The sequence below is a fragment of the Struthio camelus genome, chromosome 3 (genome assembly GCF_040807025.1).
Source record: "Struthio camelus isolate bStrCam1 chromosome 3, bStrCam1.hap1, whole genome shotgun sequence".
NCBI classification, from domain to species: Eukaryota; Metazoa; Chordata; class Aves; order Struthioniformes; family Struthionidae; genus Struthio; species Struthio camelus.
The window spans coordinates 131,309,697-131,336,329 of record NC_090944.1 but is presented as its reverse complement, the minus strand read 5'-3'; the positions used below and the strand labels follow the sequence as shown (position 1 = coordinate 131,336,329).

Genomic DNA, 26,633 nt, shown 5'->3' with positions numbered 1-26,633 from the left:
CTTTTCTCACTAGTCTGTATCTCAGGAAAGTGTTTCTGAGCTTCTCTTCTTAATGTTATATGTTTTTTATACCTAATGAATAAATGTATTCAATAATTCAAATCATCAACAAATCACTTTTACCATCTAGAGTGACAGCCAATCACAACACAGCAATCTATTGCAGATTTGTACCCAAATCATTTTATGTCTGCACATCAACTGCAAAAGAAATCCCAGTAGGCATTTCTGAGATTTTTATCATTTGAAAGTTAAATTCAAAAAAAGAAAAAATACATCAAAGTTGTCCTTTAAAAGAAGCAAGTGCTGTGTTCATACACAGACAAGCTGTTCCAAAATTGTTCACAGCACATTCCTATGAAGCTACTTTCAGCAGATGTCCCATAAGAGTACAAAAGCTAAATCACTTACACAGTCATTGATTTTTTTTTTAATTGACAAGACTGACCTACCCACTACAGTTTCTACTTGCACAGGCTGAACTGCAGATTTATTTACATATGGTGAAAGTTTAAAAGGAATCAGGCAGACCAAAATGAAGGATGGGTAACCTGAAATCCACAGGCCCTAAGTTTGCTTCGTTTTTCCCTGAAATCCACAAATCCTGACTTTGCCTAATTTTTCTATACATATATATTTGTAAAACAGTCTATGTTCATTTATGCTCACATGTCTTGGCAGAAGACAAGAGACCAAATCTAGCCCACCCAGAAGAACTCCTACGCCGCTCATCTTTTCATATAACAGGTTAGCTAAATTTATTAGCAGATACAGCTGGATCCATTTATCAAGGATCAATTCTCTCTTGCAATCACTCTAGCAAGCATAACAAAAAATGGCATACGGCTTGATGCCTTTTCAGTTTAGACTAAAGTTTAAAAAGCAAGCTTAACTGCTCAGAGCTCCAACAGACTCTAAAAACCTAAAAATACATATGTAAAAAGACTGTTTGGGATAACTGTAGTATACTCCATTCTGTGACTTCCTCAGGCATTTGTTGTGTAGAATCTTTCTATAGCTAAATACACCTCTCTCTTTGCATACAGTACGGTGCACAAATTGTTGAATGGACTATAACAAGTTGAATGAAAAACCAGCCTTTCCAAGAACTACATTGTTTCAACTAGAAAATGCTAATACTACAGTAATTATTTCTGAAACTGAATTAATCATTTGCAGGAGTTTTGAAAGTGATGTCTTCTCATAAGAAAATATGGAAAATGTGAATGGTAGCAATAACAAATATCACAGAGAGAAAATTAGCGTCAGAGAAAAAAAAGTTACATTTGTAGAGCTCAGTTATTCCAGTCAATTAAGCAGCTGTTCTAACACACGAAAGTTTGGTCTTGCAGAAAGTTTAATTTATGCATCTTTGCTTCTAGAACCATTGATTTTAATGAAAAGAAATTAGTAAACTATTAATGGGTTACCTTCTGGAAGAAAGGCTTCGCTACAGTCCCCTTTTTGCCTTCCTGTTATTTAAACAGTACAACAATTCAGTGTACAGTTCCATCCAACACTTATCAATATATTACCTATAACAATTAAGCATATTTTAAAGAAAGTGTAAGAGTATGTGCCATTTAAAAAGTATCTCTGACAAGTTCTATTGAAGTCAACAGGAGAGCTGAATTTGCCCATCCTGTTTGAAAGCAACTATCACCAAACACATATAGTCTACTCATTAATAAAAACAAATAACCTTTCACAAATAATTAAATATACACACAAAGATAAGATATACCTCTATTGTGGGATGAGTATTATGCTTATAAGCAGTGTACAGTGGAAACTGAATCTGAAAGATTTTTGCCACACACAGCAACAGTTTTTCCTTCTCATCAGTGCTCCATAAGCTAAAAGCATCAGTGTTCTTTGCAGACTCCTCCTCTGTCAGGGCACAAGTTCTTGCAGAATCTAATTTTTTCTCTATGGATTTTTGCCGTTCTCCATTTTCTTCTTCATGAGACTCTCTTTCTACATTCAGGGGCTCATCAGCTTGATGGTTCTGATCTTGCCATGTTGAGTCTATATTAATAGTGCAATGTTTACAGAGCTGGTCCCGCAGAGCTTGAACTTGGGCAATCACTAAGTTAATAAGCGCGCATACTACTTGGTTAAAGATCTCCAAATGCTTATACTCCTTGAAACAGCACAGACATTGTCTGTAAGAAAACAGAACAAAAAATAAAAATAAAAATTCCTGAAGTAGCTAAAATCAGAACAGCTAGTATGATAATCTCATGAAGACTGGCTCAATATTGAGCTAATAAGGCGAAAGAAAGGACAAATCTGAATATTTAATCACTGATCAAAAGGAAGTTTCACATTAAAACATTTTAAACCACAAAATATGTGACAGACTCATAAAAGCAAGGAAATCCAAATGAAACAGACTCGACTCAACAGCTAGAGCACAAAGACTTCCTTAAACCCTATGAACATCCCATTATTTCCAAATGCTTACCGAAAACTGTGAAGTCTCTGTTATTGTTCAGCAGCTGCCACTGTGCCTGGCATCTTGGGGGCAAGGTCAGTGTACTACTGGAAAAGCAGTGTTCTTGGGTATGCTCTTGAACTACCCCCCTCCTTTTTTTTTTTTTTTTTTTAAATCACCAGCACCACAATAAACCACCTGACACGCTTGCTTGTCAGCTGTGTAGGAAATAATCATTATTATTTTTAAACTAATAGGGCTGCAAAATGATTTTATTTTTAATCATGTTTAAGAACTGATCGCTTCCTTTACCTGCATTTGAAGAGAAACCCTATGCACACTAGTACCCTTTGCCTATATGGGAAAAAGCAGTATCAATAGTGCCTTCATTACTTTCACTTTGCAGATTCAGAGAACATGCCTCTGAATATACTCATAAATTGTAAAATGAAAAGAACAAGGGGAGAACTATACACCATTCCTCTAGCAAGATAATGATAAGTGGACTGAATTTCGTTTAGTCATGTCATGTTAGAAAACTCTGTAATAACTCTAGTTATGGGTTAGGATAGATGGACATGCCAAAGATATTCTGCACGCATAAACACCCAAGGTAGACACCCTAGACCTTACTGTCTGGGAACATTTCCTTCTTCCATTCAAACAAGGCAATTTCCTCACTCTGAAAAAAATTTGGAGGCTATTCCCCTAGAAGAATCTAAATCCTGGAGGATCTTATACAGAAGAAAATAATCAATTAGCAAGGGGGTTTCAATGAACAGCAAAATTAATAGTTACATGCTTGTAACAGAAATCTTTGAGATGGGCTCAGCCCTTTCTTGCTTAAATTCTATACTAAACGAAGTAACTGAAGTTGGAGCTGCAAACTCAGCACACCCACTTAAGTATCCTTCCGTTCTATTTTCACTGTTCTCAAACATTCGAGGAAGAGCCTTAAATAAAATAGACTTTACTTGCATCAGTCTCCTCTGTATCAAGTATTAGTCAAGACTCCCAGGGAAAAACAAAGATACAGAAATCCATCTTAAAGAACTTCCACTTCAAGTAAATATCCTTTACTGAATTCACTATTGTATAATACGACAGTGGACTGATTTCTCTTTGTGTTTCGTTCAGGTGTCTGCATGCACCTGTTTCTTCCACATTTGTATTTAAATTGGTAGCATCTTGCAGCAGAGACCTTTTTCCCATTGCCTCTGCACAGCACGGAGCACAACGGACTCTAGTCCATGACTAGGGTTCTCAGGTACTACAGTAATATTAAAAACAAACATACCCATTTCTGAAAGAAATTAGCAGGCAGAAGATAGGGCAAGAAGTCATCAGTAAGAGGTAATTACAAAACTCCTCTGCAAAACATAGCATTTAAGCTAGAAACTGGGCTTAATAAATAATAATTTGTAAGAAAAAAGGCAGACAGAACTCCGAACCGCAGATTTTAAACAACAAAATGTCTACAGCAGGTAAAGCGTGCTGCCTTTCTTGAAAGAATGCAGTCTTATACCCTTCAAGTGACAGCATTTAAAAAATATACCTCTTGAATACATAGTCTAATCCATTGAAAAAAAGCTCTGACAGTAATACTCAGTATTCCCTAATTGCAGGACAGGTAAGTGATGCAAGCATCTAAGACCTTTTCTTCCATCTATACAGCAAGAAAAATCCTTTCAATACCCCATATGTGGAGTATTTCACCCCTCTGAAAATAGATTATTGTGATTTACCAGTAAACGTATTTTCACATTAACAAATGGAACAATAAATAGTAGGCAAAAGCAACAGGTATATCCTTAAACATTTATCCTTGGGGAAAACTATGTGTACAAGAGGTCCTTTATTTGTGCGTACAAATTACCACTCCTCCTGGCTATAGCAAACTATTCTCAATAATTATGAGGACCTAAAGCCTGTTGAATACTTTTCATATAGCTGTATTTGAATGCACTGAAGAATTCTCCTCTGGGCAAAGCTATGTTATTCAAGATGGAAGAATTTGCAAAGGTTCTATATAAATTCTCATATACCTGAATGCCTCTACAGGAAGAACTCCTCCATCAAAATTTAAAATACAATCTATGAAAAACACGAACATGTTACAAATATGACTCCCTTGAAGATATCAGAATTCACAGTCCACCACTGAAACGGAAACGCTACATGGAGATGGAAGCAAAATGTCCAGGCTGAGCTGCCAATTGATCTTCTGAAGGCAGAGATTTAGACTATAGAAAGGAATTCTTAAGGAAGGCCTCAAACACAAGGTAACAAGCAAAATCCTCTGAAGCCCATTTGGAAGAGCAGAAAAGGGACATGGAACATTTAAAGTAAAACTCCTTCCTGGGGCCTCTTCTCTAATTTCCACTGTGACTACGTTAAGGAATGTCTTCCATACTCTCTTATAATATGAAGCCCTCTGTAAGGTAGGTAAAAAGAAAACTGAAGAAAAGGAACAGTTAAATGTTATCCAATATTTATCTTTTTTCTTTAGGTTGCATTTATAATGTTATAGCTCTGAACAAAACAAATCTCTAAACAGATGGTAATCCTGAAAAAAGACTAGGTTGCAACTGTTCTCAGACAAACTTGATCTGTCAAGGAATGACAGGATTCTGGTTGCTGCTGCTGCTGAACTTGATTGAAAATGTCTTCCTTGTGAAAAACAGTATTGCAGAAGCTAATGAATAAAACAATGTTCTTTGGGCAGAATGTAATGAGAAAGAGGATTCTGCTACCACAGGTACCCACAACGTGGCATTCCCAGTTTTCAAATGGAGGCTGAAATATCAGAAATATCTACCAGCTATTAAACTACCAGGGATGTAACTGACTCCACCGAGGAGAACTTTTCTAATCCCAGCCACAATAGAGCCAATATAATCCTGGACAAAACACACACACGCACACTCTCTCCAATAGTGGCAAACAAGGAATGCTTGGGGAAAAACACAAGATTAGAGTACGCAGGTAGAGACACTTCCTTAATTACTGAGAGTCAGAAAGAACAATCTGTAGTTCAGGGACTTCCAGAGCAAGAGATGCATTAAGCATTATTCAATGGCCTTTTCTTCTAAAAACGTGCCCAATTGTTTCTTGAATCCACACGCTTTCAGCAGCCAGAGTAGACCACGGCAAAGTTGTTCTATAACTCAACTACACATCATGCCACCTGCTACATTCATCTGATTCTTCCCAATTCTTCTACTGAAAAGGACAGTAAATAATTCCTTAAATATTCACTGAATGAAGCTGATAATCTTGCAGATCCCAATCATATTTTCCCCCTCCATTGTCTTTAAGATGAAAGGTCTACTTCGTTTTTTTCTTGTAAAGAAGCCATTCCAGATCTTTATTTACTCCTTCTGCACTTTGAGCCTTTTCCAGCTCTATTGTATCGCTTCTGAAATGAGGAGACCCGAATTGTACAAAGTACACAGAATGTGAACATAATCTGGATTTATTCAGCATGTTATGTTTTTCAATTTGTTCTCTATGTTTTCCCTAATACTTCTTAGGCTTCAGTTTGGTTCTGCGACCACTGCTGAGCACTGAATTCCAACCACCCTTACTGTAGGTTCATTCTATAAACTAATATCCATAAAATTCCTTGCACTGCTGCTGCTAGACACTGACAAATGGAAGAAATCCATATTGGTGAGGAAAGTAGAATAGCTAAAATAACTCCTTTTCAGAATAAAAGGGTAATACTAGTAATCTAAATAATAGGTCTGTTAAAGGAATAATCTACTTGATTCTTAAGACAGCCACGTGTCAAGAATTTTCTTTATCAGGTTAATAGCTATGGGCTACAATTGTTCCTCATCTTGAGCCACAGTATTAGGACACTGAGAAAAATTTAACATAATGCTCCAGTTTGCTTAATTCTCCCCACCTTCCTCCCCCCAAAAAAGAAGCCAGAAAACGTCACATTATTTGTCATTGCAGTTTAGCCATTTACTACTACACATTTACTTTCTACAGCACCTAGAATAGCATTCACATTCAAAACATGCTTTGCCCCATATGCACCCCATAACATAACATTTGTATTTACAAGTGGTAAAGTGTCCTTTACCCTCCAAACATCACTTAGCTGCACAGTAATAACTTGCCTATTTTAATTCACTCTACCGTATTTTTAAAGAAGCGCAACCCACTGTTGAGGTCCAGTATCATCAGTCAAACTCTTTATAAAAATACCTTTGCGTCCAGGAATTGATGTAAGCAAATATCTTGAGCGCATGTTCTTTTCTGAGCTGCAGTCCATCACCACCTTCAATGTCAGATACTGAAGAAAAACAAAATCACATTAGTAGCAAAATAGCACACAATTGCTGTATTTTTAAATGAAATTTATCTTTGCTATTTGAGTAGAATGAAAAGCATAGAATGAAAAATAAAAAAATCCACTTCATAGTAATAAAAACTTTGCCATAAAGTTATTGTAACTTGACTGCAATGGCTTTTCAGCATGAAAACGCATAACACCCAAATATATCATTCTCTCTTCATATTGGAAACCGAAGTCTTCAGCCAAAAATCTACATATTTTTTACTGTCATTAAACAGAAATAAGGCTTGGATGCAACTAACTTTAAAATGAAAACCGTGTAGTATTCTTGGATTCTGCCGTAAAAAAGGGGTGATTCAGAACAGCCTCTTCTTGTAATCCACTACCCCATACTCAAACTGGCCAACATCAAGCTCTTCAGGCACACAGAAGACAACTCTTGTAAATCACACAAGATGTTTCATTTTTAACTGGACAAGGCTATAGGCTATATTGTAGAAACAGTATTTTCCTGTTCCTTATAAATAAACTTTGATTAAAAACATCTTATTCCTTACTAGGTAGCTGCAAGGTGCAGGCAAGTGTTTCAGAAATGGATGCACAGAAGAAAGCTTGAAATCTATAAAAGAATCTAAATAGCTGAATTTACATGAGAGCTTAGCATGAAGTACTCCTCATGAGCTTCACTACAAACTACTGCCCAGTGTGCACTTGTGTGTATGAACCTTCTTCAACAATTTTACTCCTTAGCCAGCCGCCTTCTTTTTTCTTATATTTGTTAAGAGTCTGTATTTTGAGATGACCATGGGACCTCAACTTGCTTTTTCTGACCAGATGAACACGGGAAAAAAATTTATCAAGATAAGAAAGGATGCTACACATGTAGCGAATGCATAAATTCATTTCAGACTTTTAAGTCCGCAATTATTCAAATACAGACATGTGTCTACTGGTATTTAGCACTAACAAATCACCAGTTGGCAGCAACAATAAGCATTTACAACTTTTATGAGAGTCAGAAACCAGAACAACTAGTTATACAGTGAATTCAAAACCCAAATGTTTCCATGAGTTATTATTGAATGCCCCACTTTCATCTTTAAAAAAAAAAAAACAAAAAACAAAAAACACAACCCCCCCCCCCCAACAACCACTTCAGTAAGTCAAACATCAGTAGCAGTTCACATCTACATTTACACATCAGTGTAAAAATTAGGACAATGGATTCTTCTCATTGGTCACACTTCTTTCTCCAACTATCAATGCACAATTCTCATTTCCCCCTTGTCCTAAATTTCTGTAGAGTTCTACAACTATCTGAGACATAAATTTAGAACATATGGCTTTTTATGTTGACCGTTTCTTTTATAATATAAAACTAACTTAAATATTCATTTCCAGATTTCACAGAAAGTTTCAAATATTACATAGTTACACAGCTATTTCAGAAGCCAGCTTTGTTCCCCTAAAAGGAGCAAGCTTTTCAGAACCCCTACCTCAATCTCTTTCCTAATCTCTGCCCTACAAGACCTTATGTGATCTATCAACACGGGCTTCCGGAAAACTAAAGCTAATGAAATTCTGCTGGCACAGACCAGAAAGTAAAGTTGAGAGGAATACCACTCTGCAGGGAATAATCACACAAAACAAATATCAGTGTCTTCTTTGAAATATGGATGTTACATATGCACACATACATATGTTTATATATGTGTACAAACCTATATATATAAAAAACCACACACACAAAAAGCAGTCTCTCAAAAGGATACTATCAAACTTTAAAAATCACTTTTCTGTCTCACTGTGAGTAGGGCTTGAAGATCCTCAGCGCTCCTGGACAAAGTACAAACTGACAAGTAGACTAAAAGATGAGCATCACTTGAAACTGCTTTTTATTATAAACCAGGCAAACTACCACGACACTTGACTCTCTTAAGGCCAAAGCACAGTGCTGAAAAAAATCCAACAACTATGACAAACAATTTAGGTTAAGCTTACTACAGAAGACAGATCTCTGACTATATACTCTATCTAAAAAACTTGCACAGCATAAAACATTCATAATACCCTCACAGTGTTTTGTTGAACTTTGATGCATTAAGATGAATTCTTTCAAATTTGACACAAAAACTTGTTCATTGTAACTTAGTACCAGTGAGCCTAGTTCTAATTTGGATGATCTTACATACACACTTCTAAATTTATAAGGTTTGCCTCTTCCCCACATCTCCCCACTTAAAAACATCCATTCTGAAAAGTACAACGGTTAACTCCTGGTTTCCAGAGCAGCCTTATTCACTGCAGTATCTTAAAAGGCTCTCAAATTTCCCTCTATGAGATTAAGAAAAAGGTACTGACAGTTAAATAAATGGGTCCCCCAAAGCAGCCACTACAATTGCCACATAAAGCACACAGATTCTAGAAGTTAAGGAAATACTGAAGTTTATGCCCCGTCTAACAAAATAGAAAGGTATATGTGCCAGTCGGAGAACCTTTTTATTTCCCTGTTCATACGCTCCGTATTTCACACGTAGGCCAACTTTATTTGGTCTTATTTACTAATGACTAGTTAACACAGTGACTCTAAACACAAGTTCCCTTTCTTTTTTTGTACCTAAAAGTACCTTCGATCTTTTCCCTAATAGTACTCAGAAAGCTAAAGCTCAACACAGGCGCCACCACAGTGAGGCTAAACTTTCCCCATCAGTTTTAAGTGGTTCTAACCTCTTTGGCTGTAGCACAGACTAAGTGACACATCTGGCAGGACTTCTCCTGGACCTTAATTGAAGTTCTCTTCTATTCCTCTGCAGAAATGACATTTCTCAGCTCAGCTGCTTCGTGTCCTCACAACCAGTATTTAAATCTTAGGCTTCCGTGTTCTTGGCTTATTGTGAACACCAACTTTGTGGATACTCTTGATTGTATAGAGGTGTAGGTGCATGAAGTACAGCAATAACTAGGTATGAAGCCTTTCAGATATTTTTAACTGAAAAAATATACAGAGAAAATAGAGTAACTGCATTCATTATGATTCCTGAGTATTTGTTGATTTTAGCCACAGTTCTGTAATGATTCCCCACTCCTTTGCTGCATAGAATTCACTTTCAAATCATGACATCTCTCTCTTCTTTCAAACTGGTTTTCTTCTGCCTTGTACGGGCCAGTAGTTAAAAGAGATCCATCCATTACCCAAGCACACCCCTTCTTCTCTCCTGTGTTGAAGCACTCTGCGTTCCTTAGGTCCTCCTTAGCCTGTTGTCTCCCCAGTCTCTCGCACCTCTGGTGTTTCAAACGTAGCATTAACATCCACATCAAGCTTTTTCAAAAGTTTTACTGCGGCAGGCCCCTTCCTGCAAATTAAGGTAGCGGGCAGATTTTTCCATGTGTTCTGGTTTCAGACCCAAGGCGGTGATTATTCCCACAGGATGCGCTAAGGCATACCTGTGTGCTCTGAGAGCGGCAGAAGCATTTCAAAGTGGCGCCTCATGTACTGATCATCTGCTTCGTAACCAACCTCTGAAGCCCGAAATAAATAAGCAGTGGGATATGTTGCATGACAGCCTGCTCCTCAGGGTCAAAATACGAGGAAATCTGCTCCCTGCAGCCAGTTTTAATCCGGAGTAAACATGCCTGGAACATCAGAATTTTAGGAAACACAGCCTAAGGAGTCCTGCACTTGAAAAGGAGGCATCAGAAGGCAATGATCCTCCATTGCTATTGAACTGAAGACTTGCGATGTGTCCTTCAGAATACAGGGCTGACTCTGCACACATAATACCTTCACTGGTACAAATCAAGAATTCAATAAGAATAGAAAGCACACGTCCTGGAGCTTTACAACCAGTCATTCCATGACCACACAGTACCTCTCTTTCACTGGTGGTACTCCAGCCCCTATGCTCAGCTCTTCCCCAACAGTTTCCAGCAGCTGCTTTTTTCTCCAAGCACTCACAAGCTAGCCACGTGAGAAATGCCTTCCTTAATTTACTCTTGAGCTCCTTTCTTCACAGCTTTCTTCTGTGAATTGCTCTAGCCTTTTTTCTTCTCAGTTAAGGCCTCACAGACCTTCTTCTCACCCTCCACTCCTCCTTCTCTCTCTTACTTTCTTCCTAAAGCACCTTTTCCCTGTTCCAGGTACAATTTCATGATCAGCCTCACCCATTCCAAGTCCACACTACTCACAGCAGCAGTCCCATCTGTAGCTGCGCAATGCAACCACTCCCAACAATCATTAGCACTCCTGCAGGAATCCAGAGAGCCAAACCAGGGAACTGAACAGATTCAACTTACCAGTCTAGCAGTAAACTATTGGCTTTTTTTTTTTTTTGCTGGCTTTGCAAGCCACTGAACATTCAGTGGCAGCTATGTAAATCAGGAGGGCCTGGGAAGGAAAGCAGGAGGAGTATGAAGCTGAGGGAAGTAATCACCTTTGCAGCAATGGAAAACATGAAGTTTGGCTCACCCCTTCTGATGCAACTTCACCCTAATACTACTCACCTACAAGCAAAGAAACTGAAGATACTGCCACTATCACAGCATAGCAAAAACAGAACTCGGAAGACCAGGATCCTTTCGAGGCAAAACTAACCAGCAGAAAGGAGAAAAACCAGTAGACAAATTCCAGCTAAGTATTTTCTTCAAGCATAATGTAGAAAGTGAGGCCTTTTTACACCCTTGCAATGTCTCATTTCACTGACTCGTTACATCCAGTTGGTTGAGATGCCTCTTTTGTCATCGTAATACTATGTAAGAATGATCTGAGCTGCTTAACTGACCCAAAATAATTATTATTAATTGCTTGATCTCTTTTGCCATCTTCTAGTGCACATATTTTCAGACATTTCTTTTTACAATTGAACATAGTTAAAATGTAATAGTTTATTAAAGTAGCTGACAAGAAGCCAAAACACATAAGGGTCAAAGGAAAAATATAAAACATTTCAGAAGAAAGTGGATTACCTCACTGCCATTCCTCATTTTACTTGGCCCACCTGAAATGAAAAACTGAGTGCTATACACCCAGCCTTCCACAAAAGGGTGATTAGCTAAACGTGTATTATTGTACTAGAAACAACATTATCTCCCAAGCTAAGAAAAAGATTATTAATAAAGTTACCAAAACTAGAGAATGGCAAAAGATGAGAAAACCGTAAGCCAACTGCAAAGAAAGGGACAATATAATTTCAACCGTGAACAAATGAAGCTCAGATCCTAAGTGCGTTTTTAGCAAGAACTTCAGAGCTAGAGGAACAGACTGTAATTAGACCTCAAGGACAACTATCACGCTAGACTTATGAGGAATATCTCATATCCAAAGGTCACTTATCACACCAAGTACAATCAAATGCAAGTAAAAACAGGCATTTTAAGAAGTATGTTCTCTACTTTTAGAAATGTAAATTAGTAAAAAAATATAAATAACAAAACTATTTATGTTAATATGTAAAAGCGCAATTTCTAAGTTTTCAAAAATGCAATGACCAAGGTCACATACCGCTTCTGCTCCCTCCCCCTACCCCCGCCTCACCTAATACCAACTTTTTTGTTTTATTTTGTTTTGTTTTTACAAAAAAGAATAGACTACTTTCAGAGTGAACATTATTCTCAGAAATTATTTTCTGACATAGACTAAACAGAGGAAACCAAAGGTCATGCACTAAATGAAATAGCATTAGGGAAAATAATACTAATTTTAGAAGAAATATAAACTTGTGTATAAATACAGTTGTTCAAGGAGACTCTGATGAGCCTTCAGTCAACAGATATTCTTATAGGCATATACACATTGAGATATTTTCTGTTACTTGTACAGGTTTTTTTGATCAATAGCAAAAAAAGGATGATAGGCACAGAGCTTACCTTCTCCCATTCCCTTTTTACTTCCACCTATTAAAATTCCGCCTCTTTTTATTAAAAATAATTTGCAGCTGCTTTAGACATATGCACCAGAGTTCTTTCAGACCTTTACAAAGCTATCTTTAAAAAGTATCTAAAAGACAGTGTTGACTGAAGTTCAATGTCAGTAGTTTGAATTTAACTGCCCAACCTTCCCCGTAACTTTTCTATGAAAGAAAAACAGTCTTCTTTCCACTCCTCAGTCTCCATAAGATAAAAATATTGCAGAATACTGACTGGATACACATTAAAAAATGTGCTAAAACACTATGCGGAATGTACTAAATACAAATGATTCACTTTCTTCAGTATTAGAAAAAACGTTCAGGCATCAGCTTAATATCAGATGTGTCACCCAAACTCCCGTAGTAACAAATTTCTGTAATAATATGGTTAAGGCACTTGGCAAGTTTAATTTAGTGTCTCAAACTATCTTTATATACTGAGTTGACAATGCCCACTCCCACACCACTATAACATAGCGTTAAGGCTAACTATATCCACTTCCATCCCGTAACATACCTGCATTCCTTTTAAATCCAACCCTAACTCTAATTTTCTTATCTTTATAAATCCTTGATAGAAATAACTCCAATGTACCAACAAAGTATGTATCACAAATTGAAGGCAAAATTTTGACACTTAACTCCAACTCGACAAATTTGTTCTCCTTCTTTCCTGCAAACTTATAATTACAAACAAAGCACACACAGATTGCAAAGTAAATATTACTGGGGCAACATAATGTTTTAAAGATAGCAATTAGCAAACCTTTCAAGACTCATTTCCTTAGGGGAAAAAAATCCCAAACTCATCAAGCTACTGGCCTCTGGCAGACACTTGGCATAAACCTTTGACCATAAAAGCAATCTCAACCAAATCTGCCAAAGGTCTGCAAGCCTAAAGGATGCTGTGTTCTTACGAATGAAGACACAGAAGCTACTCAAAACAGTAAGGGAAAAAAACGGTTTTAACTGTTCCCCTAACCACCCCCCCAAAGCAGTCATCAGCTGGTTATTCAGCATTTGCATAATTCCTCATAGCCTGCACAAGATCAGAGGGGACTGAACAGTTGTGTTTTAATTCAGTATTCCAAAGTATACCGTAGATACCTTGCAACAGCATGAGCCATGATACCTTCATCAGACAAATGGCAGTCACAAGCTACAACAGTACCAGAATAGGGCAAATCAGCTGATCTTAGCTAATTTCCATCTTTTCTATCTCCCTTTTCTGGTACAAACACCATGCAAGTTTTTTCTTTGAATCTCATCCTCTCCATTTACTAAACATATTTTTCTATGCCATCTCCCTCATCTTCTCCAGCAAGCATCTTTCTTCTACTGTAAGAAAATAGGGCAGTGTGGAGCACAACAGTAGAAGCTGACTCCAAAAAGTTACATGCCGTTTAAGAATTCTCATCTTTCAAAACCGACGCCATTCCAAAGTTTCCAGCGTGCTAGGTCACAACTGCCCTTGGTTAAAATGCTGTATTTAGAACCGCCACAGTCTTCTACTTAAGCCAACCGTTATCTTTATTAAGAGCATCTTATGACTCTCACCTTCATGAAGAGAACATGCCTCAGCAACTACTTTCAAGGAGAACAGTTCTGCATTAAATTTTTTTTAAATGCAGTCAAATCTTGATTATCAGTGAATAATTTACCCAGGTTTCGTATGAAAAATGTTATAACTGGTAGGACACTGGAGCTGGTTCTGTCCAGAACTATCTAGGTGATTCATCATCTAGATAACATCTTATCATCTTAGATACACCACCAAAAAACCCAACTGTGCTGCTTCACTTGTCAGTTCAGGTTCAGCAGCAGCGCTGCCACTTGCACACAGAGCAAAACCTAAGATACTACGTTGTCTGAACTCAAACGGCATGGACAGAGAAGAGTACAAAGCTACCACAAGTGAAAAAATAATTAACAAACGTTTTGGGAGCAGAATGAGTTTGCATCAGTTTAATACTGTGTCCTAGGGGCATGGCTGTTTTCATCAAACATTGATACAAAACTGAGCTAAGATCAGCTTGTGGATGATCTGGCTGAAAAGGGAATCAAAGAGGGGCAAAAACTTGTGTTGCTCTGGCTCTGCTGACCCAAGACGACCCCTTCCCCCCCCTCCCCCCCCCCGAGCATCAGCATTGCCTTTCTCAACTCCCCAGCTTCTGAGAGGGCTTACTGACCCAGCACCAGCAGTGGGAGCACCAGCTGTTAAATTTCCATGGAAGCCAGAGTGAGGGGAATAACAGTCTGGTGGTACAGCATGAGTAGCCTAGCTCAAACAGTGTTTATTAGCTCCTGTTTAATGTTAGTCATGTCAGATGCAAGGTGCCTATAAACAGAGAGCTATAGTGTCTTTCCACTATAATTCCTCAAGCTTGTATTATCTTTGGATTTTCACTGCCGAGGATACTGCAGCCTTCCCTTTCCAGGGAAAGGCACAAAAATTAAACATTACCAAAGAAAAAGGCTATAAAGGAATCTTGATGCATCTGTGCCATTCATTGGCGTAAAACATGCAGCCTTATTCCAGAGTCCTATTTTAACTCAGTTTTGCAAATTGTTTTTAAACTCTAAGACAAGATGTTTTAATTCTGGGAAGAATATGTTTTGCCCTTTAATATAATGTTGTTTTATCCCTTCTTTCAATACAATATCCAGTTCAGTTTAAGAAGTGTTTCCGTCAAAACAAATCTGCTTGGCATTACCAAAACGTACAGAAGCCCATACTAGGTGGGTGTGGAGAGTCAACACTACTGACCATAAACATTTTGACAGTGACCTCTCTAAGTTTCTTAAGAATTCAATGCAGGATTAGACCGCGACTACGTAAAACCAGAATTCCTAGCATATCACCAACTACTCCAAGGTAATCGGCAAAGCTAGCGCTGCCACCATCAACACTGAAACTACTACTCTGATAAAGAATTGCTTTCCTTCAGTTTAAAATTGAGTACCTATTCACATTATTTCTTTCTAATAACATATTAGCTTTGAAAATAATACATCACAACCTGAATGACTCTAGTTTTGAGTGACTTTTTCTTTAAATATTCCATCTCTAAATTTTTTCTAAATAATAATTTTAAAATGAAAATATAGAACTTAAAGTTTAGCTAACTATAAGTAGAACAAAGATTTAATTGCACCAACAAGATTCCAAAACCTTAAGTTCTCTATTAGTCTTAATTTGAAGTAGCAAGAAATTCAAAAATTAAAATAATTACTCCAGGGAGCACTCAGTTTTCAAGAGAGAACCTTGCAAATTAGTTTAGCTGCGCTACTTGGCATACTGTGAATCAGTTACAGAAAACAACAAAAACTTCTCCTCACATAACCAGAAACAAAAGGCCAGAGCCCATGAACGGGCAATAGGAAAGCAACAGATTTCCAGAAGATTTATAGCATAAGTGCCTAATGATGGTATCCTACCTGCTAAGGTCAAAATCTGAGTGGCAAACACGATAAATTTATTGCAAAATGTATTTGAGCCTCCTTAAACAAGAAAATAAGAGAGAGAAACCAGCCAAGGGTTATTATACTAAACGGGGCTTCAGGCAGTTCCTCTGAAAACCGAAGAGCTTGATAAATATTTGAACTCCAAGACATTATTTTTGATCAAAACAGACACAAGCAATCCTCGTTTTAGAAGGAGGATAAAACACTGAGAAAGGACAGGCAAACAGCAAAGTTGTATTAAGATTCTCTCTCAGCTTCCAAACATATGCTTGTCAAATTCTGCTGTCATTTTGCTAAGATATTCTGTATTTAATAATTCACTGAAACACATGGTGTTTTCAGTAATTTATTGGCTAGTACCTAATTAATTGTTTTTCTGAAAGCAGGTAGATCAAAAGAAATGAGAGAGAGAGAAAGGTAACGTGCATGGTCAATACAAATAACTCCAAGGCAGTAAGTTTCATGGCGAGCGTTCCTTCCCCTGGTCAGAAAACATATTTACAGATGTCATTATGATGTAAACGATTATTTTAAGAGTCGAGTATCAACTAGTGCACACAATTAAAAATCCGTAACTATGTCTAAACCCAAGTTACAAAGCCAACTGTTTGGAAAGACTGAGACCGACACGACTATTAAGACTTCTCCCAGTTAGGAGGGAAAAATCAAACTCTGCTCTGATCAGACTGTATCTGCTCTAAATATTACTTCAGGAGATAAAACATTGAGACTTATGATAGTCTGTGGTAGAAGTTTCATTTAATCAAAGAGTATTAGGAAAATAAATAGTTCAGGCAATAAAAATACTAATTCAACCGTAAGTAAAGTAGCCACAGCGTATTCCTAACTGTGAAGGAATTCAGAGAGAATTCAGAGACTGGTCAATGCAGCAAAGAACGAGGGGCGGGTGGGGGGGACAGACCAAAGCCAGCCACCCCTAAACCTAAGCAAAAGAACTTGCTTTTAATGAGCTTCTTCTCACTCCAGAATTTCTTCTGAAATTCCATTGCCTCCTGAAGCTGGGGACACAGTAAGTAACTAAAAATTTTCTCCAATCCACCCTCAATCCATATTTTGGACAAGCAAAAACAGGTGAGGAAGTGAGCTCACAGTCCCCAGTGCTATCCTATACCTGTTTCACAGCTAAAGAAGGAAAAAGAAAATGACTCAGAATGCTTAACTGTACCTTCAGAGAAGTTTAAACTAGGGAAATCAGTATAAGACTGTTGTGTCAACTGATGACCACTGGTCTACAATGCAATTTCACTATTATCACTTCTGATCATGACACCAAGTGACTGTGAAAGCAGTGGCATAAAATGTATAATAAGTGCTTTACAAACAGATTATTTCCTAAATTCCCGATTAGATTTTGATATTCTGGCCCCTGTACTGCTTCTCTGGAGCTGTTCTCTCTTGCAAACATGTCATTGTCCGTTCCTATCACGGCTCATAGCTTCTCCAAGCAGGAAGTACAGGAGTGAAAGCACTGTGGGTTTTGTTGATGCCCCAAGAGTTTAGAAGGAAAACTGACCACTAGGTTTGCAAAAAGCAGGGACAGATAGCAGATGATGACTCTTGAGAGATACTAGCGTTTCAGTTCCCCTCCCCACTTAAAAAATATTTTCACTAGTGGTAAAAATAAAAGGTTTTGTGTTGTAATTTAAACTAGAAAGAATTTAATAGCACGTGTAACAGACTATCAAATGGGCAATTGACGATTTCCTGGAAGTGGAATTAAGCTCTCATTTAAGGAAGAAAAAAAATTGAATCTTCAAAAATGGTTAAGAACAGCACAGTAAAAAGATAATAAAGACAATGAATATTGCACAACACACCATAAAACACATACACTAATATCATGTGACTTCTACATTCCTTGTACTGGTGGTTATCTTACAGAGGTATATTTAATTGGCTAATAGACAATTTTCCCAAGAAAAATCTATTTGAAACTAAAAAGTGGGAAGTTTGCTCCTGTAAGTAGACAAATGAAGTATTTGAAGTTTTGAAGGCACTGGGTTTCACAAAAAAAAAAAAAATGCAAAATTAAAAGCAATAAGCTTCCATCTTTCTGGGGAAAGCAAATAAACAAAAAAATTTTTCCAAAGCTTGTACAAAGCTCCAGCACTTCAGTTATTCTTCATGAGTCTGGCAAAAAGCAACCATATGAAATCACCCTCACCGGCTCATCAGCACAGCAGGTATGGAAGCAGCACATTCTCAGCTATTAAGGAATCCATATACACCATTGTTAAGTACAGTATAGTAGTTTGATGGCCTCTTGGCTAACATATTTAAGATCACAATGTCCTCCCTCATTTCAGTTTTCACCCTAAACTTTTCCCTGTTTCTGTTTATAATTACATAGATTACAAACTCTTAAGTGGAAGTGAATTAATAAAACTGTGCAATGAATTGGAGACTTCTTGAATCTCTTAAGGTAACAGTAAAAAAAAAAAAAAACCCAAAAAACAAAAAAAGTTGCCACTCAATTCCTATTCTTGCATGGGAAATGATCTGTTGCGTAGATGCAAATCTAAGATCATGCCTCAATTGCCATGTGCTTTCAAAGTCTTAATTGCAGACCTAACAATTGGCTTAACTGAATGTCAGTACTCAAAAGTGCTTTTCCCACCAAGACTTTCTGATACGTTTCAGCTTCTTCAACCAGTTGTTCCAACACTAAGTCTCCCAGAGGAGTTCTAAATATATGAATATAAGTACATAGAGATAAACAGAGTAAGTACTTCATCTTCTAATGTTACCTGAAAACAGTTGCAATGCATTTGCACCAAGTTTCCTCAAGAAACTGAACTTCCACCAAACACATTAGATCTGGAAAATTCCAGAAGTAAAACTTAATGAAACTACAAATGATCAGGACAGTGAAGTGCTAAGAAAACCACAGAGATCTTGACAGTTAAATGTTCATGATCAGCATTCAGATGACAGATCGATTCACATACAAGAAAAGGAACTGAGCGAAAAGAATGGCTTCTAACCTCTTCTCATATTAGATTCTACAAACCGCCACTTTGCTACACAGAAGGGGGGGGGGGGGAGAAGAGGGAAGAAATTGCCATGACTTATGCTTAAATAACAAAAATTAAACAGCCACAACTATGTTTAATTGCAGCATGCTATTAGTATAAGCAGTGTTCAATAATCAACACAACCACTTGCTTCTGAAGATAGCAAGATTATTTTTCAGGTTGTCCCAGTATCCCGATCGGTGTAAATGCGTAGCTTAGCCTGCAAAAATCCTTACTTAATAACTACCTGAGCTGGTGAAACTAATGGACAGGCATCACTAAAAAAGTGGATTTTTGGTTTTTTTTAATGCACGTATGTCATAAAAGCCTTTCTGCATAAACATACAGAATCTTTCTTCCTCTCTCTCACGTTCTCACTTCTAGCTCTCCTCAGTACAGTAGGAGACTTAACAGGAATCAGGCAATGCTGGAAGAACTAAGACAGCAATGTAGCACTACCATCATCCACAGGCAACTTCTGACTGTGGGATTTCTCATCTTTTCTCAACCAGACCTGAACAGTGGTCAAGAGAATACATGAAAGAAAGAAAATCTGCCTATTGTGGAAGGCTGTTAAAGGGAACACAGAGAAAAGTGAAGGTACCCAGAGCAACAGCAAGGAATAAAGCAAGGTGGAAGACAGAGGGAAGAGCAGAAAGAACATAAAAGTGAGAATGGAAACTGAGAAACGGAAAAATCACGAGCATAAAAACATAACAATTTTGAAGGAGAAAACTAACAGAAGAGTTGCAAGGCAGACGAGGCACAGCACAGAGTATGACGGGACTAAATAATCCAAATAGAAAATACAAGAAATAATAGGAACAAAGTAGTAAACATTACTTTCTCCTTCCTCTAAAATGCCAAATTACAGACTGTTCATCACTTGTCCACAGAACATAATTCCAGAAAGCAAGATCTGCTTTTGCCACTCAATGTTAGTTGAACACAGGAAGGAAAAGGCAAAATCCAGTGACACGGAGAAGTCAAAGTTGTAAGGAATTAAAGTCACAAAGTGAAAAATTGGTGTTAACAATGAACAGATATATTTGACCGTTTAACAAATAAAAAATAAGCAAAAAGGAATTCTACAAACGAAAAGGAAACCCCTGAGGCTGTACAAGTCTCTCCAGGTAAAACAAAACCCTTGGTCCTCTGAAAGCCAAGGGAACGCCCTGAAGTCAAGCAGAGGGAAATAGGACCAGTGTCTGCTCTCCAAGGTACTGCCCCTTCCACCAGAGCATGAAATTTCTAGCCCAATCTTACCAGCAACGTCTCATTTTATTCTCTGTCACCTGAGCATGCAAGGAAAATTAAAACAGCCAGCCTCTCCCAAAAACTGACACTGACAACACCCAGGACAGCCTAAAACACAGTATTTTGGACATGTCTCAGGAACTGTTTGGGACTTCCATAACTACCTGAATACTATCCTGACAGAGGAAAAGCCATAAAGCACAAAGACTTGAAAAAAATTACCAGGAAGTTTTCCTACATAGGGTAGGAGTTGACTTCAAGTTCTAGACTATCCAAATAGTTTAAGAAGTCAAATCAAGGATTTTTATTTCTTTCTTGAATTTAAAGGTGTTTATCTAACTAAGCAGGGATATAACTGTAGAGAGTGTGCAGGCGCCTTACTAGGAAGACAGAGAGCATCCGCAGAATAAAGGTTGAGAACTGCTACCACAAATGAAGGAATGAATTACTGGATGTTGTAAAAAACACTTATCCAAGATAAGATTTCACTATATACAAAGAAAAAGATCTTAGTAAATGCATGTCAGTGGCCCATAACTCACAACAAAACTCAGCAGAATGGAATTTATAATCGCTGATGCTGAGGATAAGTTATAAGTGGCTTGAGTAACGAGAAAGAATCGATCTTCAGCAATATGAACAGGACAAGTTTCAGGACAAAATAAAATCATTTTGTGATCACATCAAATAACATGCAAGAGAGGAGCTGTACAGAGCCAAATTCTAAGTATCTTTCTAATAATGGAAGCCTTTTAGCTCCTAAAGTCACAGAGTTTATCTTTAAACTGCTTTACAGTTACAAACAGCAAGTTAAAACACTATTATCTTATTCTCCCTTTCCTTTTGCTTTAGAAAGTTCACTATTAAGAGAGAAGATAGGTTCCTCCTCCCATTTTTTTCCTCTGGTTATTCTGATTCATTCGGACTGGCACTTCACAAAAGCCCACGACTACTGCAATTTGGGAAATATTACTATAAAGGAAAAGTAATCTTCATTTGCCTTTAACGCTGGCTGCTCATCCCCTTAAAGAAAAAGGATCAAAGATGAAAGTAATCATAAAACAGTCACTGAATTTGAACTCTGTGAACAACTAAGCTTTTTTTGTCAACAGCAGAGACTAAAGCATTAGGTTAATGTAATGAAGTTGGACAGTTACTCCAATAACTCATCCCTAGAATCTCTGCAAAGGTTCTGAACATGAAAACATCACAGAATTGGAAGGAAAGCGTTTGAGACTTAGGGGCGCACAGGGAGGATCTACCACAGAGACGGTCTTACAGGTCTGCACAAGAGTCAAACGAAACACTACGTTTGTACAAGGCACTAGGGATAGTCAAAGAATCAATACTGAAGCTTACAGGCAACCACTAGGCAAACGACAGTAGCTCCTGTACACTGATTGATATTAATTATGCAATATTTTTAATATTCATAGTATAAAATATGCTCAATGCCTAAAGATAATACCAGAATATTTACAAGATAAAATATTTCTCCTCCCTACATCCCAAAGAGGGAACTGAATGCTGCAGCATTCTGAAATACTTAGATTTCTGATTTACCTCAAGGTAAACATAGTTTCGCTCCACCTCTCTGTCTACTTTTCATACTTTCTACAATCCAGAATTAAGTGACAGGAAGTCAAGTCAAGCACCTTGAACATCCAAGTGAAAGGCTATTTTCGAGCTATACAATTACTAACAAAACAATCAAGTATCTCAAGCGTTCTGTGGACCTGATCATATTGGAAGAAGTTCTGCAGGCCAGCTGACAGCGCTAACGGATACAAAACTAACAGTATTAGTCTGTCCAACCTCTTTGTGCTCAAGTAAACTGTGCATTCAAAAAAAAAAAAAAAAAAGACAACTTTACAAAAGGCTTAAGAGAAAACATAATGAGAAAATAGCGTGAAAGCTAGTGTAATAAAATAATACCTAGAAGCTTCTTTTGATCAATATGCTCTAATTTTATACAGTTTCAGAACTGCTAGGAAAAAAAAAATATTTTGGGCTAAAAAAGTAATCATCGTAGAAAGTGAAGCTGAACGCTGGGCAGAAAAAACTTCATTTCCAGAAACAAAGAACTGGGAATAACCTAGGCCCACCTAAGTTACCTAAAAGATATGACTGTAGCTTTGTGCTAAAACCCATTTTTCCCCATCTTGTAATATTTTGTTTACAATTTATAAAAAACAAAACAAAAAGAAAACCCAAAGCAAACCTACAACAAGACCATCCATGGAGTTTCAAGACTACATACATCAACACCAGTTGAAGTCCCAAAGGGAAGCCTCTTAGGCAGCCAAGCCCAGTCAGGCTCTCTGGGATGTCACAACCAGGATTACAAGTGCAGCTGACTCAGGACCAGCTGGAGAACTACAGGGTTTCACTTTAGGTTAAGAGGAGGCAGTCCCAGGTACACAACAAACATTCAGTCTTCACTGAGCTGGTCTTCAAATGTGACAGTCATCATCAGGACCAGGTCTTTCCAAATCAGGGGAAAAGAGGAAACATAAAAGTTATTATGTTATCTGTCCTGTTCCTTTACATAGGTTTATGATCTACTATACAGAAGCGTATCCTCTTCTCAACCTTTCTACTGCTATCATTTTCTATGCTACTAACCACATTAACATTCAAACACTGAGAGTACAGAAAATACTGCGATGGCAGAGCATTCGTAATATTTCCACAGAATACAGGGTTTATATATATATATATATATATATATATATATATATATATATATTCCTAAAATGTTGTATCAGGGGCCTGAAATGGGCAGATCTCCAGTGGTCTAGAAGGGCGACTAAGAAAAGTAGATTCATGAAAACATAGGCATGTATGCCTACATAAAACCTGTAAAGGGGTTTGCACCTTCCTTAGAAATTATACAGGATTTCACAGGCTGAAATCAATTGTGGTTTAGATCAAGGATCGCGGTCAGCTCTCAAAATTTATCAAAGAGCATCGTGTACTCTTACACTTTTAGATGAAGGTTGTGTAAATGTCCAGCGATAACATGGTTCTATAGATCAGCTAGAACCCATTTACTGTGGCATCAAGTGTGACACAGTGACCTGCAAAACTATTGGTATAAAAGACTTCAGACAGAAAAAGCACAGCTTGTACTACATTTATGTATCTTCTGACTTACTTTAGGTACCTAGTTTTGCTAGTACCTACCAAAACAGAACTATCCTGATCAGGGCCTCTGGACAGCACACTAATGTAAACATTACTAAAGAACAGGCAAAACTCAATATAATCCCTCCTAGAACGACAAGAACTGGCATCCAAAGGAACCAAGGAACGTACAGCATGTCAGTATCAGGGTTCATTTCAGGATACAAAGTGCTGTAAATTAACATAAAAGCATTCAACGTCCTCTACGTATTTTTCTGTAGAAAGTGAATACATTTAAATGAGTCCCTATAAAAATAGATGTTGATGGCATAATTAAGTCTGCTGTAAATAAAGGCCCGTATCCTAAAAAGTAAACAACTACGTCTTCCTAGCTTTCCCTACATAAGGCTATTAAAAATGTGCATGTTAAGGAAGATTAACTCAGAAACCAGATCAGCCAATATATAGACTTTATTCCTATTAAACACCTAGAAAAGCATATGTGATGCTAACATACCTAGAGCTCTCAACAAGAAATTAGATTGTTCTCTCTGACCAAACAATAGATTGTTTTGCAATGCAAAAACTGCTTTATAGCCTGGGCATTTCTTTGAGGAAATCGTGCTCTACCAAGTTCCTGGGCCAAGTCATAACTTCAAGCTAGCCCTTCTTCTCAGAAAATCATGACCTCAAGAAGAGGGATTTTTCTGCGTTTTATAGTTAGATCAAATGCTGAAAATAAAGATGCTGCAAGAAAAACAACACTGCTTCTGTCCACATAACACAGCCTGCTTGTCTTGCTTGAGTATAGTAACGAAGCTTTGTATTACATATAGATAGGTAGATCGATCTGGAGCTTTTGTCAACAAATACATTTTTAAACTACAGGTTTTCAGTTCCACAAGAAGTGGAACTGTATTGACGTAGAACTAGGCTCAGTGACTACTTGTTACAAAGTCAGGCCTAGGGACCAGGAATCTTGTAATGAGACATACCTCTGGGCCTACCCAAAGGTTACCGCTTGACAAAGGCTCCAGTTCTGCAAATTGTTACAGGTGTGATTAATACTCTAATACTTTACAGCAGGACTTAATGATTCCGCAAACAGCCAGGCATATTTTTATTTTAAGTGCATTAAGTTTCCTCCTTCTGTCCTCCATAAATTGATAACTTCCGAGGACAAACGGGACCTTCCCATGTGCTCCTTTCAAAACAACACATTAAGAGTTGTTAGTCAATTCAGTAAGTTACCTGTCATACAATTGATACCAAAAAATTATTTTGTAAACACTAGGGTAAATGAAGACAAAAAGGCAGCATGCATTGTGCATAAAAATGTTTGTTTTAGAAATTTCTCGCTGAACTAAACTAAATGATGTTTCCTGGACCTCTTTCAAAACACTGTTTCAGTAGTTTCCGTAAAGAGGCAATCCCAAATGCTCAGCGGGCAGAAAAGGAAACTGCTGGCAGGCCCTGGCTCACACATTTTGGGCATGACCTCATTCTTTACTACCACTTTTCATTTTTGCTGCAGTGTTTTAAAAACTAAGGCTTGACATCAATTTTACACATTAACATTAAATATTACTCAAGAGAACATGGAATACAACTTGAAGTTATAAAAGGAATTGAAGTACATCTTCCTTATAACTCTTTCTCATACAAGGAGAATGTAGGTGGCACACATAATACACCACCATATGCGTTAGCACATACAAAAAACATTCATTTTTATTTCAAGTGTCCTTGCTTCTCTGGGAGTGAGACCAAAACTAATGTTATTTGACCAGCATTTCTGGAACTTAATTATATAGCCAAAGTGGTGCATAATTTCCCTAATAAATTTAACTACCATAACCAACTTTCCTTTTCATAAATAGCAGGTTTACATCATTAAATTATACAGTCATTAAATTATACATACCCTAGTTATCAAAATCATAATGTTGAAGTGATATAAGGTATTGCTTTATCTGCAAGGGAAGAGCTAACTGCCTGATCTAACTTTAAAATGGTTTTAAAACTAAATTTATCCTGGGAATTCAGAGATTTCTCCATAAATCAACTTTAATGCTAGGTTTTTTTCCATTTGATCATACCAGTCTTGATTAAGTTTAAACAAGTATTATTTATCAGTTCATCATAACCAAGAGAAGTTCTCTCTTCCAACAAACAGCTGTCATCAGTACCCCATCGATAACTCGGTCCTGTTTTGAACCTAGTGTTTAAATAAGCGTTCGGTCTATAATATCAATGTATTCCCCACCTCCCCAGTTGAGAAAGACAAGATATACATGCTAAAAACTGGGTAAACATCACAACTGTTCGAAACAAGATGTTAGGATTACAAGCTTAGCCAAACTTGACAAACAATTTTCTTAACAATCCAACAGTTCTCAGATGTTAACCTTTTAATTTGATTTACTCCTGCCTCCAGGCTCCCCTGAAAGTTAGCTTCATACATTCCTTGTTTTTCAAATAAAATGCTGATCATTACTAAACGTCATCTTCCCCCAGCAATAAAAAGGCCAATACTCAAGTCATGTAGCACTCACTAGCATATTTTAGCAAAGAACAAACAACTCGGGCAATTAGGCCTCACAAAAGTTTAAAAAAAAAAAAATCCTATTCAAGTACTGTTCTAGGAAGTATTCTGTGTTTCACTTTATTAGAACATGATTTGTCTCTCGATAGAACATAGCGTGCAACCAGGAAAATGTTTACAAATTGAAGATCTTAGACCGCTAAACTCCCCGCTAATCACAAACTGCCACAGACAAGTTTATTAAATTCCTCAGCATCTCTAAGCAATCATGTTTTTTAGTCTTTGTTCATGAAGCACTGCACAGGGACAACCCCCCCCCAGCGCGGGGGAAGACACCTTGCCCGCCACGGAGCGCTGAGAGCAGGTTCCCGGAGATGCACGAGGCCTACTGCACAGGGGCAGGAGCGATACGGTGTCCCCGAATGAAATCGGGTTTCAGCGGGGGGGAAAGGAAATACCTGCTGCAGCAACCCTTTCCCCCCCCCCCCAAAACTCCCGGCTGCTGAGGTAGCACCTGTAAAGAGGAAACTTCGGGAGGAAGCACGAGATCACGGCC

General features: G+C 37.6%; 1 protein-coding gene across 7 annotated transcripts in view; it reads right to left on the bottom strand.

Annotated features, from left to right (window-relative positions):
* Positions 1–26,633, bottom strand: part of USP34 (ubiquitin specific peptidase 34) — a 155,574-nt gene that overhangs the window by 127,956 nt on the left and 985 nt on the right. For 4 of the 7 annotated variants that reach the window (XM_068940330.1, XM_068940333.1, XM_068940332.1 and 1 more), the window contains exons 2-4: positions 6,656–6,743; positions 1,745–2,165; positions 1,431–1,472 (exon numbers count right to left, since the gene is read on the bottom strand). In XM_068940330.1, the coding sequence (XP_068796431.1) occupies positions 1,431–1,472; positions 1,745–2,165; positions 6,656–6,743 (551 nt within the window). Of the gene's footprint in view, positions 1–1,430; positions 1,536–1,744; positions 2,166–6,655; positions 6,744–26,633 lie in introns of those variants that run through there. The other 3 variants (XM_068940331.1, XM_068940334.1, XM_068940337.1) reach the window with 2 other exon arrangements.